This window comes from Rhea pennata, chromosome 13, assembly GCF_028389875.1.
Source record: "Rhea pennata isolate bPtePen1 chromosome 13, bPtePen1.pri, whole genome shotgun sequence".
Classification (NCBI taxonomy): Eukaryota; Metazoa; Chordata; class Aves; order Rheiformes; family Rheidae; genus Rhea; species Rhea pennata.
Window position 1 is genome coordinate 15,919,243 of NC_084675.1, and position 12,836 is coordinate 15,932,078.

A 12,836-nucleotide genomic window follows, 5' to 3' on the forward strand; every position below is an offset into this window, starting at 1 on the left:
GACTGTCATAAAAAGTATAGGTTAGCAAGAGAGCCAAGAGCTTTGTCAGGCCGCAGGACAAACTATAAATAAAATCTTTTCCTGGAGAGCACGTAATCATTTATCTGGATCCTCCCTGCTCCTCATTATTGTAGTCCTTGAAGGAATTTGCAGAATCACTTAATCTTTGTTTTTAAACCCAAATAATATACACTAAGATTATACAAATACAAAATTTAATGTGGCTTGTTTATGATGTATAAGTAAATAAGATCTTTCAGCACACTTTTTCAAGCTCTTTACTCACTAACATGACCTTCTTTTTTTTTTCACCTCACCAGGAATCTTTAATGACTGGAACACTCAATGGATCATGTTTTTATAACCTAAGCTATTTTTACGTTGACTGTACTGTAAACACATGGAGGAGCTGTAAGTAAATGTTCTGTACTGCATGATGAATTGGATTGCTACAGTCTGGAGGAAAGCAAAATAATAATTTCATTTCTGTGGTGATTTGCGTAGCTTGTGGTACAGGGTACAATGCCAGAAAGACTAACGGAAATGCTTATGGATACATGGACTCCATTAATAATATTATGGATTACTCTCCTTCCTTCCATTTATATGGCTCCGATGAATCAAACTCAAATATTACCAAGTGGATCCAGTATAGAACTAAAGAGGTTAGCTGAAGAACAGAGAGTTTTGAACCGTTCCAAGAGAGGCTGGGTTTGGAATCAGATGTTTGTATTAGAAGAATTTTCTGGACCTGAACCAATACTAGTTGGCCGGGTAAGGCAAGATTTGTTTTTTCTCTGAATATGCAAATATATAGTATGTGAAGGTCTCCAGTCATCTGGATTTTTCTAAGATGTTCAAATTTGAGATGCTCTGTTATTCTGAAGTTCTTCTCTGATGTCTATATATATATATATATATTTTTTTTTTCTTTAAATGGAAGTCATTCTAAGGATTTGATTTTCTGGTTAACTACAGTGGAAAACTACTGGAAAGGCTTGGGACTTAAGGGAATGAAATAATCTGTCTAAACTTGCTATTCACTAAAATTACCCATATTCCATTTTTACAACAAAAATATAGGAGCATGTGCATATCCATATTTTAATATCGTTAGTCACCACACTGTTAGCTGAGACTACTCACCAAACCATTTTTTGTATAATATTCCTGTTTACATTCATTCAAAAAGGTTGTCACACTTATAGGTCATTTTCATCTCCAGCCTGATTACATAAGTTTTTTGTGCTCTGAGAATGTGTAAAATACATTAAAGGAAAGTATGGCACATTTACAGAAAAATTCAAGTTACTAGTCTGTGTATTTTTAGGAAGGTCCTGATATGTATGCATATAAATAACATTATTGCCACAGTATTTTGTAGACTACTTTCAAAGTTAGGAAGATTAAAAACAGCACAGGGAAAATTATCATGTTTTTACATGTGTGGCTGATACACCTGAGGGCTGTGCTGCCATTCAGAGAGAGCTGGACAGGCTGGAGAGCTGGGCGGAGAGGAACCTCATGAGGTTCAACAAGGGCAAGTGCAGAGTCCTGCACCTAGGGAGAAATAACCCTAGGCACCAGTACAAGCTGAGGGCTGACCTTGTGGAGAGCAGCTCTGCAGAGAAGGACCTGGGAGTGCTGGTGGATGCTTATGTCGACCATGAGCCAGCAGTGTGCCCTTGTGGCCAAGAAAGCCAACGGTCTCCTGGGCTGCATTAGGAAGACTGTTTCCAGCAGGTCGAGGGTCACCTGATCCTGCCCCTCTCCTCAGCCCTGGGGAGGCCTCATCTCACGTACTGTGTCCAGTTCTGGGCTCCCCACTACAAGAGAGACATGGAGCTACTGGAGAGAGTCCAGCGTAGGGCTATGAGGATGATCAGAGGGTTGGAACATCTGCCCTCTGAGGAACGGCTGCGAGAGCTGGGCCTCTTCAGCCTGGGGCAGAGAAGACTGAGGGGGGATCTTATCAATGTGTATAAGTACCTGAAGGGAGGGTGTCAAGGGGACGGGGACGAACTCTTTTCAGTTGTCCCATGTGACAGGACAAGAGGCAATGGGCAGAAATTGAATCACAGGAAGTTCCACCTGACCGTGAGGGGGAATTTCTTCCCTGTGAGGGTGATGGAGCACTGGAAGAGGTTGCCCAGAGAGGTGGGGGAGTCTCCTTCTGTGGAGATCTTCAAGGCCCGCCTGGATGCAACCCTGTTTAACATGCTCTGGGTGACCCTGCTGAGCAGGGAGGTTGGACTAGATGATCTCCAGAGGTCCCTTCCAACCTTACTGATTCTATGATTCTATGTTTTCTAGCCTGCCTTTTGCCTTCTGTCTTTCATTCTTGCCAGGCAGTAGCTTATTTTGTAGCTCTGTATTACCCTGAACCGGTAGACTTGTACTTTTTCTAAAAAGAGATCATGTGTCATCTGCATTCATCAGGAAACCTGCTTAGTAAAGAAGTAATTGCTCCTAAATGCGTGTTTGACCTAAAGTGAGTAATCAAAAATACAATGCAGGTTCACATTAGATTTCTGTTCTCTTTGAATAATCATGTTTGTTATTGTCCTAATTCTTAGTTATTAAAATTGTGTAAAAATCTGAGAACAGATATCATGGATGTTATTTCATTTATATCAGACATTATGTATCTGTTTACATTTTTATCCTGTGGTCAGTAACATATCTCAGTTTCAGAGAAATAGCAACAAGCTTATTTCATATCTTTAAATATTTTCTCCAACCTCTATTTTCTACACGTTTTGGTCAAGTCTTTTAACATGATTTTGAGCTGCATTTGACTGAGGACTTTGTAGTTGCTATTTGGTAGTGCTTTGATTTTTTGAGTGAATTCAAGTCTTAATATTTCTACTATATATATTTGTTTGTATAATATTTTGAATTCTTCAAATCATTAGTGAATAGAAAGGAGTGGGTCAAACTATGCCAAATCAATAAAGATATTATTCCATCTTCTGCTGACATTTTGAACAGGATTAGCTACTCTAAAATGCTATGACAGTGTATTTGTTGAGACTGTTGCATAGTTAAAATACTGTATGATATAGATGGAAAAGAGCCAAAAGTGAAATTTACTCCTACAGAGAGAAATCTTTGGTTTATTCTTGAACTCATACTTAAAGTATTCTTGTAATTCTTGTCTGTGCTACTTGATTTGCTGTGTTTTCTGGGCACAGATGTGCGTTTGTGTCATTATGTAGGCAGTGTAGTTCGTATGGTCTTTTTACATGTTCAAAGTATGAGTATAATCTCCAAACAGATACAGTATTTGACAGCTCAGTGACTTCAAAGGGAACATTCCTGAAGCAAATCTAAATATATGGATTTTGATTGCGATTTTGTTTGTTTTTACATTATGGTAGGGTGTACGTGGTACTTTTCTCATAGTAGTATATAATTTGTACAATAATTAGATTCTTTAGTTAGAAAAATAAGTTCTTGCACTAAAGAAAATACAGCAGAAGTTGAGGTGTGTTTTCAAATATACCTTTAAAGCCAACTGAATACTCAGTCCTACAGAATTGCTCATGATAATATTGGTACCTAAATAATGTTTCATGTTAGTAGATGGAAAGACCTACTAACTAATAGCAGCATGTGATTCTAATGACATTCAAAAATATGCATCAGCAAAATAAAACTGAAAAATAAAATTAGTTATAATATATACCAACAGAATACCAGTCACTTTCTAAAAATAAAAGCCTGAATATAGAGTCTTTACATTATTTCTGTTAAAAAGATCTTGTAACAAAGTGTTCAAAATGCTGAAAAAACTTTAACAAGGCAGAATTTTCAGGGACAGGGTTTTTTTTGTTTTTTCTTTTTTTGTTTTGTTTTGGGTTTTTTTGACTAACCAATCTTTTCAGGAGAAACAGCTTCTAGGTATAGAAATCCTTCTTCAGAAGTGTTGCAGTATAACTGCACAGTCTTCAAAGATACTTGCTCACTTCTGTTCTGCACCAATATATATTAATAGCTGCATGCTCAGTGTATTCTCTCTAGAAAGTGAAGTAATCTAAGATGAGACTAACAGAAGAATTTAATGTGACTTCTTTCATAAAGCAAAGTGTTTTTTTTCAATGTCTTGAGTAAAGGACGAGAGAAAATCTTTTGTTTTTAATCTTAGACTTCTTGCAATGAGTTTGAACAAGATGCACTTTTAATGTCAATTTTGCATTAAATTCAGTAGGAACAAGCTCAAACTATTAAAATAAGCAGCTCTGAGTTCACATATCTGCAAAGAAAACGTATGAATGCTTATCTCAGAATGATTTCACAGTAAATGAGGTTTATCTATAAAATGTTACAATGCTTTTTTTTTGTCTATAATGATATTTTTATTGTATTGTGGTTCATGATATCGTAATAAATTCCATATTGTTTTAAACCGTACATGGAGAAATATATACATATTTTTCCAGAAGCCTACAAAATATCCTTTTTCATATGCATGTGACATATTAAATGAGCCTAATTTTGTTCATAGTACAGAAATGTAGATTTACAAATATCCTTTTACATTTTTTCTTTATTTTTGCTTCATCCATAGTAATAGATATGTACCTTCCAAAGCTGCTGTGACTACTTTAGAAGACCCCATATACTGCATATTGCTGTCAGCAGTTTGCAGGCCTCCCGGTGGCTGACAACCTCATTCAGCTGTAGAGTGATATGTCTTGTGACACTGCATGCTGTCCCTGTGGGCTTGATTAGTTAGATAGAACTTTTACTTGATATACTCTGCTGCATGTTCCTAGTCTCCTCGGCATGCGTTTACAGCACCGTGGCAGCCGTGCTATGAAATCTGTGGTGCAGCAAATGCCACTGTATTTTCACTGCAGACAGCAGCCAAATTCACAGCGAAATAGATAGTATAGTCAAGAAACATTGGGGAACTAGATTTTGGGCATATAATCAGACTCCTTTTTTATAGAACCTATAATGTATGGGATAGGACCTGGTCTAATACACATTTTCAAGTAAAAACCTTAACGCGTTGTCATTTATAAATGCAGCGGACAGAGAACATAAAAGAGTGTGAAGATGACAGAATTTTTCATTTTTTTTTATTCTGTAACTGACCACTAAATGAATCAGTAATTAAGCAAAGACGCAAAAGAACACTAACAGTCTTTCAAATTGGTACTGTTTCTGTGGTATCACTCCTCATGAAGTGCCCTGCCACTTTTCCCAGTCCCAGAGCTATATTTTGCAGTGACATTATCTGTAATGAGAGATCTGTAAAATGGGTTGACCAGAGAGGAGCAGGCCTTGGGCCGCTTGCACCCGATGAGCAGGATGCGCAGTGCTGCTGTGCCCGGTCTGTGGCGTGTGACTGGTGGAAGGGCTGCACTAGCCACAGAGCAGTTGCTCTGAAAATCCAGGAAGGGGGGGAGGAAGCAAACCAGCAGTTACTGAGCCTTACAGGGAGTGTGGTCAGTTCAACTTTTCTTGCCTTGCAGTCCCAGGTAGTCATTGTTTTTAATCTGTGACTACGGAGCTTTTCTTTCTTCCTTCTGTCTTATGTGGTATGCATCTTTTGACTATTACATGCAAATTCTTGTAGGCAGCTTCCAGGATCAGGGAACTTGGCAACTCCTGCCGTAGAGACCGATGAGGATTTTTGCCTTGATATGTGGGGCTTAGGATCAGGCCTGTAGAGGATAAGTAATTTTCCTATACGAGGAGCAGTAGAGAGCTATGATGTTTTTAGTTTGGTGCTTCAGGCTGCACTACTGTAAAAACTGAACCTGCAAATGCAGAGAGCACTTATAAATAGCTTCAAGCTGTATGTTCTGCAAAATACATGCTTTTTGCAGTCTTTGATTTCACTCCCAACGTACATTTTATATCTTAACAAGGAAATGGTAAAATCATACTGGTTTAAATTTACAAATAGTTCTGTGAAGTGTGAGGGATATATATACACAAAGTAAACAAGATTTTCATTAAACAAGTACTTTCTGCATGTTTTCTTTATTCCTGTATTGAGTTTGTGATTATAGTGGCTGCCTGAAAATACTGTTCTACTCAGTGATAAAAACAGACTTGTATGTAATTTTAAGGATCTCATTACTTTGGGGATAAATTATATACTGTTTCCCTAAATGGAAGAAATCATTGTGAAATATACATGTAGTAAAGCCTTTTTTTTTTCAGTGTTCATAGGCTGTTATATCATCCTGTAGATGTTATGACGTAATAGGTATTGTTAAAGTTTTCACACTTAAAACTATAGAACTGAGAACTCCGTGTTACACACTTTCATTCTATTTTCCCTGTTTTTTTTTCACTATGATTTAAATATGTGCCATAAAATATTCAAGATTTGCAGTATTGCAAAGTCAACATTGCTTTTGTAACCCTAGGTTTTTTTTGTTGTTGTTGTTTTGCAACTGTAATTATATACTATTTTTCCTATTTATGCTTAATAAAATCCCAGAAGCTGAAATGTATCATTCATTTTCTACTCTATTTTTAATGGAAATTACTGTTTGCCCTTGCCTTTTACATGTTTGTGAAGGAGAAGAGATGACTGTACTTCACAGAATATCCCTATTGGCATGTTCTAAATCCTGCTTTGTCAGCAAGAGTATAAGTAGCTCTGAAAAAAGCTCTTCATAATTATTACTGCAAAGCCAATAAATATAGTATGCAACATGCATATAGGCTTGATAAAAGTAGTGTTTTTAAATATTCCCAAGTCTACACAAATTTCATTTGTTTCTTTTTAACTAGCTATAAGCTCAAAGAAATTTTTTTCCTAGAATGCAGCAAATTTAAACAAGTACAAACAGTTTGATTAAAATGAGCCAACAACATTTACATTTTTAATACAATTTAAAAATCATTTAACTGATAGCTTATTCTGCTAATAAACAAGAATTTACCTGTCTTCAGAATCTCAATCACATTTCTGTGTGTTTCTGGGAGTATCACCGAGAAGGTTTATAAACTTTCATGATTCCCCATCTCCAGTCTGGGGTTCTGATATAAACATGATTTAAGTAAAGTTACAGTATAGAACACTTGCATATCAGCTAACACAGCTGGCCTGATGGTAACTTTAAAGAACCATTTCATCAGACAGGAGAATTTATGGTGCTTGCCTTCTCCATTTCTGCTTCATGGTATTAGAGCAGTAGACTAAGAATGTGGCACATATTAGTATGGACCACTAGTGTGAAAACACTTAAGGTAATGCATTATAATGTCAGGTTCCTTAGAAAGCCTGCATAGGAAAGGTTCAAGCCACAAAATACCAGCCACCTTCTGAGCAATCTAAAAATTTTTTTTTTACTAAAGTGGGAATACTTCTCTGGTGTGATTGATGTCTTGAATTTTAGATTACATAAACAATAAGTATGGAATAACATAGAAGAGTTTAAAAAAAAGAATGATATGTACAACGGATATGATTACATTGTGTCTGCTTAGACATTTACATCTCTTGATGCCACTTTAACATTATAATCACTTAAACTTCCTTGTAACATTTTTCTAAAGCCACATAGATTTCTACTCTTCTGAAAAAAGTAGATAGAATTGATAATTCTTTCTCTTCATGAAGAATTAGAAGTTGGTGCACTTTTTCTCAATATGTTGATCAAAACACTTTCTTTTCTCTCAATGAGTTGAAATGTTTTCCAAGTATGCATACAAAATACCAAAGTGACAGTACAAAAAATTAAGTAGAATCTTCCATGTGATCATCTACAAATGCGCAAACATTCCCAAAATTGCTTTTGCAAGTGGTTTTTAGTTTCTACCAGTAGGGTCCCTACTGGTGCTGTCAGGGTGTCTGAATTCCATTTGTCAGTGTAGCTACCAGTTAGTGCCAATTGTTATGGTGCATTTCTTCGCCAGCTGTCCTTTCTGAACATGACAAACATTTTCTGTAGGCCACTGAGAAGCCATCAGGTGATGATGACCTCCCATAAGTGACAGGACATAGGCTTTAGATCAGTAAGGTGGAAGGGTGTATGTATTGTTATCAGGTCCTGATATGATGTTCCTCAATTTTCTGAGACTCAAGTGTAGGATGCATGTAATGAAGACCTTTAAAAAATAATTTATGCTTTAAAATGAGAAATTCTTTAGGACTAATTCCTTTAGTATGTGCTGGCTTCCAGATAGAAGTCTGGAGCTGAGGGAGGCGATACCTCTTGAGCTGAACTACTTTTGAGAAAGGTCAGCTTTTTAGCTCATGCACAATTTGCATTTTTCAGATGTAGTAGATACACATTCACAGTAATCACAGGAAAAATAAGTCTGTATGTGAAAATAACAGGAAATGGTTTGCATAGATTTTATTTCTTGAAAGTTCTGTTTACAAAGCTGTTCCCTAGTAAAGAGAGAGAGAAGAAAAAGAGAAGAGGAAATACTTTTTGTGTACACAGACTAAGGACTTCACAACTGTAGGTTTTGTTTGTTTTTAATGAAGCCAGAAATACTGATACTGTGTAGGTTAATCTTTGGATGTGAAGCAATCAGCTTCATTGCAGAAATTACTTACTGCAGTAAGTAGTTTAGGCAGTGTTCAAAGGTAACTATTACTTAGAAACAATGTGGGCACATGGCACTCAAAGTAAATATAGACCCTTTTCCTAAAGATATTTATTCAAATATTTATGTATCTGAGTAGCCTCTTTATGACCCTGGAGGAACACCTGTAGTAATATAGAGTAGTATGTAACTTTTTCCTGAGTACTCTCTATTAGTGTAAAGATTCCCCTTACATAATATCTTTCAAAGCCTTTATTTTACAGCAGTCATGCCAGCAGCTAAGAAAAAAGTAAGTGTAGCTCTCCCTGGAGACTATCAGTGCCATTCCCGAATTAACTGGAGGAATCATTAGGAGCAACATAAGAAGTCCTTTTCCTTGTTTCAGAGTCTGAGCTCAATAACTCCGTTACGCACCCAGCCCCTGGTGAATAGAAGCAAAGCTGAGAGTGAATGTTTCAGCTTGATATGCTGTGCATCGCTGTTAGATTACTGCAATGAGGGGGAATGTAGTGAAATAAAAGACTGACTCCGAGAGGATCGATCACTGGAGGCAAGGAGCCCAGTTGTAGGCAGAACCAGCAAAAATTATTTCTTAACAGTTCAGAGTGCCCTGATCATCCGCGGGTTTAAATTCAGAAACTATTTCATCTAATTTTCTTTTCCTTTACTTAGAGAGCTACTTACATAGAATAAGGGGTATTATTACTAAATGAGGAGAGAGAAATTTTAGTATACTGGTGGTGGGCATCCACTAGTGAAATACATTGAGGATTAGGGAAGCCCTCTAGGGTTGGAGGAAGTGGGGAATTAAACTAAACCATAGCAGTTCATATCACCTTGTTTTCTAAGATTGTTAGACTACAAGCATCATTAAGAACTATGACCTATTATACACTTGATCTAAGAAATCAGGGTATTAAACTGAATGGGGAAAATGTTTTTGGATTGATTTTGGGATGATCTGCAACATAAGGCATGCTAGAGCTGTATGGTAGAGCATGATGCAAAATGCTCAGAAACTGATATTTCTCAACTAAGATCTTGATGAAAATCTAACATTTTTATAGAATAAGTTTTCTAAATATAATTAATTACCAACATATTTAATATTTTCTTTTCACTCTCTCTACTTTTTTTTGAAAGCATCTGTTTTGTAGGCAACCTGCTCTCTAATTATTATGCAGTATGATGCATTTAATGTAGACCATTGGCACAGTCTGCAATTTCTATTGTCTTGTCACACAAACAAGAAAATACAATGTCCAGAGGCAAAAAGTTTGTGTTTCTTCCTTCATACAAAATCATCTGAAACAAGACTTAATGCCAACATAATATTTCAAACTTATTGGTTTATTTCTGCTAATTAATTGGTCTTGATTATTTTATTGGATATTCTACACACTTGCTGGAAGATTAGGTGAACTGGGAGCAGGTGTTGATCTAAATATATAAGGACTTAAACTTACTTTTTATTAAATTTTCATATGAATAAACAGATGTTACCTAGATTTAAATTTAAAGCATGTATCAGGATTTCGGTTGGCAGAAAAAGTTGTGGAGATAGAATAGAGCTTTAAGCCAGGGCAATTTTTTAGGGAATCTCAGCATGGACTTTATTTCTTTTTTATGAATTCTTGCAAATGTTGTACATACCCCCAAAGCACTTGTGGGGGCATTTTTATAAAGCGAAAGTGAGAAATGGTACGCCTAGTGTAACAATAAATATGAAAGCTGTTAATGCTGCTGCTTGTATAACGGAAGCTCTAGCTGAATTTTTTGTTGTACGGACATTTTGTAGGAGACAATGTCTGCCTCAGAGATGTTACTGTCTAAATTGGATGTACAGGCTGCAACTGAGGAAGAAACCACAAATGCAGAAAGTGTAGGAAGGTAATTTAAAATGTCTACAATCATGCCTCAAGTCCGTGGCATAGCCGTGAGTAGAACCTCAGCTTTGTAATTCTCTAACTAGTACTTTCAGCAGACTACACTGTCTCCCACTAACCAGTAAGGGTGACACAGTGTGTCAAGGCCTAATATTATTGGTAAGTTTAAGAAACCGTGTAATTACTTTCAATGTGCTTGGTACATCTATATGAGATGCATACTATACAATTTTTTTAACAATTCAAATGCCATACAATAACAAATATATGTACACTTAAATGTATTGCATATTATGTTTACTGTCACTGTGGAATTATCATACCTTAAAAATAAACAAAAAAATGACTGAAACCCTATAATGGTGAGTAGAAGTAGGCTTCCATAAAAGGCAACTGCACTGATCATCCCATTAAATAATTGTTCTGTAATTGATCGAAATTCTGCCCTTCCAGAAGACCAGCAGCTAGTTAGTGCAAATTCCTGATAAACAAGAGTAATACATATACTTAAAGAAATATTTGGAGCTTTTTGTGGGTAAATATTTCTACCTCAATCAAATGCATTGTGCACAAAGACTGTAATACATAGTTCTCTGTGGGACAAAGTCAGACAGAAAATCAAAATTTTACTTCACTGCTCAAGCCCTGAGCCAATAGATTTACCACAGTGCTTGGAGTGAGTAAATTTGTGTTTTATACTTAAAAAGTGATGAAAATGACTATGATTGAGTCAGTATTTACTCCAACTGACATCTCATATGCAGAATCAGAGAATATTTGTAATTCTGCAAATTGCAGAAAAATTGGAAATCATAAGAGATACTTTCCCCACTCTAAAATAGCCAAATGCAGATTCATCTTGTCTTAAGGCTCCGTTTCCGAGGTAGTTTCTTTGTGAGAGGAAAGCTTTGATATCATTTTAGTAAGGCAGGTTGGCAGTGTGAAAGAATACAAATACTGATTCCCCTGACAGTCTGTAAAGCAGTAGGATCGAGGCTGGTGTGGGTCAAAGTAACCAACCTTAGGAGTATTTTCTTGGCAAACCTCCTGCATTAATAACAATGATAATCTTCAGGAATACAGAAAATTTAATGTCCCCATGAGCCACTATCAGAAGAAATCTCTTGGGATCATTTGAGAATTTTCAGGGAAACTAATAATCCAGTAATATTTAATCCTCAATATATTATTTTCTCTGCCACTTAACTTTTGTGTTCCCTGTCTTTATTATGCCCTGTCATATTTTATGTTATAGCGCCTGAATTTCTGCTTTGTTGAAGTGCATTAGGGTACTGCTTTAGAGTACTGCTTTAAGATGATACAGATTTGGGGGCATACAGCTTCCTGTTGCTTCAGATGCAATAAGTCAAATTCAATTCAAATTCTGTTAGGAAAGTCACTAGGGACTAGGTCTGTCTTTCTCAATCCAGTTAATGCAAATATACATATATATACAATTACGTACAGTTTATACAGTGTCTTCAAGGGCAGGGAGATGAAAGAAAATGCAAAGGTGACTATACTGAGAGGAAAACTGATGTGCATGTGTTATGTGTATGCCGAAGTTGGCATGTGTATCCCAGAGAGTATTAGAAGGATTCCTGTTAAAAAGAGGGAATGACAGTAATCAGTAGTGGATGTGTTTTATTAGTGAAACTGTTGCTCTTTCTTTATTAAAGTGAGCATAGGAGGGTAAGAAAACTGTAATGCTCACACAGTTTTCTTTCTGACCTCTGTAATTTTGATGCCCTTTGTCATTCTTTCAGGAATACTGTTAACCTCTTGTGTGCTGACTTTAATGTCATACTTGATGCAACAGTACTGTGAGTTGAAATTGCGAAAGTAATGCACCAAAGATAATTTTGCATGGCATGTCAAGTTCTGCTTTGTAGCGGGAAAAGAGCTGCAGCTATGTAACATCCTTTTTTGTAATCTTCCCTGTTGCTTATGCCGGTATTGTGTTGTATGTGGGAGCTTAAATATTCATCACTAGGGCTTCTCAGAAATAATTGAGTTATCATTTCTTTCATAGCAGAATCAAAAAGTGATAATGAGACATTAATTTCCAGAAGTCAAGGCTTTTTTTTTTTTTTATCATTCGATACCTTACCTACCTAGCATTAGTATGGGTTCTTCTGGAAATGCAGCTCTGCTCACTTAGGATGTGTGAAATGAAATAATTTAAATGAAGGAATGTCTATCCGGTGTATTTCTAAATCTCTATTCTTTTCAATTGACTCTTAATAGGAAAAATGTCTTACTAAGCTTGTTTTTAGAAGCATAAAGTTTTGTGGCTGTCAAATAAAAGCTGATATACTTTCATTTACAGGAATTAATGAGGGGACATATAAATAGGAAAGGTATTCTTGTCTATAATGTATCACATATATGATTTATCGCAAAATCGTGCACTGCTTTGTCCTT

The 12,836-nt window shown here is 36.2% G+C and overlaps 1 protein-coding gene across 4 annotated transcripts in view; it reads left to right on the plus strand.

The window, feature by feature from the left end:
• Positions 1-507: 507 nt before the first annotated feature.
• The window catches only part of CDH8 (cadherin 8), a 129,481-nt gene continuing 117,152 nt past the window's right edge, over positions 508-12,836 (plus strand). For 2 of the 4 annotated variants that reach the window (XM_062586925.1, XM_062586923.1), the window contains exon 1: positions 508-774. In XM_062586925.1, coding sequence (XP_062442909.1) covers positions 523-774 — 252 coding nt within the window. In that variant the 5' untranslated portion in view covers positions 508-522. The remainder of the gene's footprint in view (positions 775-12,836) is intronic. The other 2 variants (XM_062586924.1, XM_062586926.1) reach the window with 2 other exon arrangements.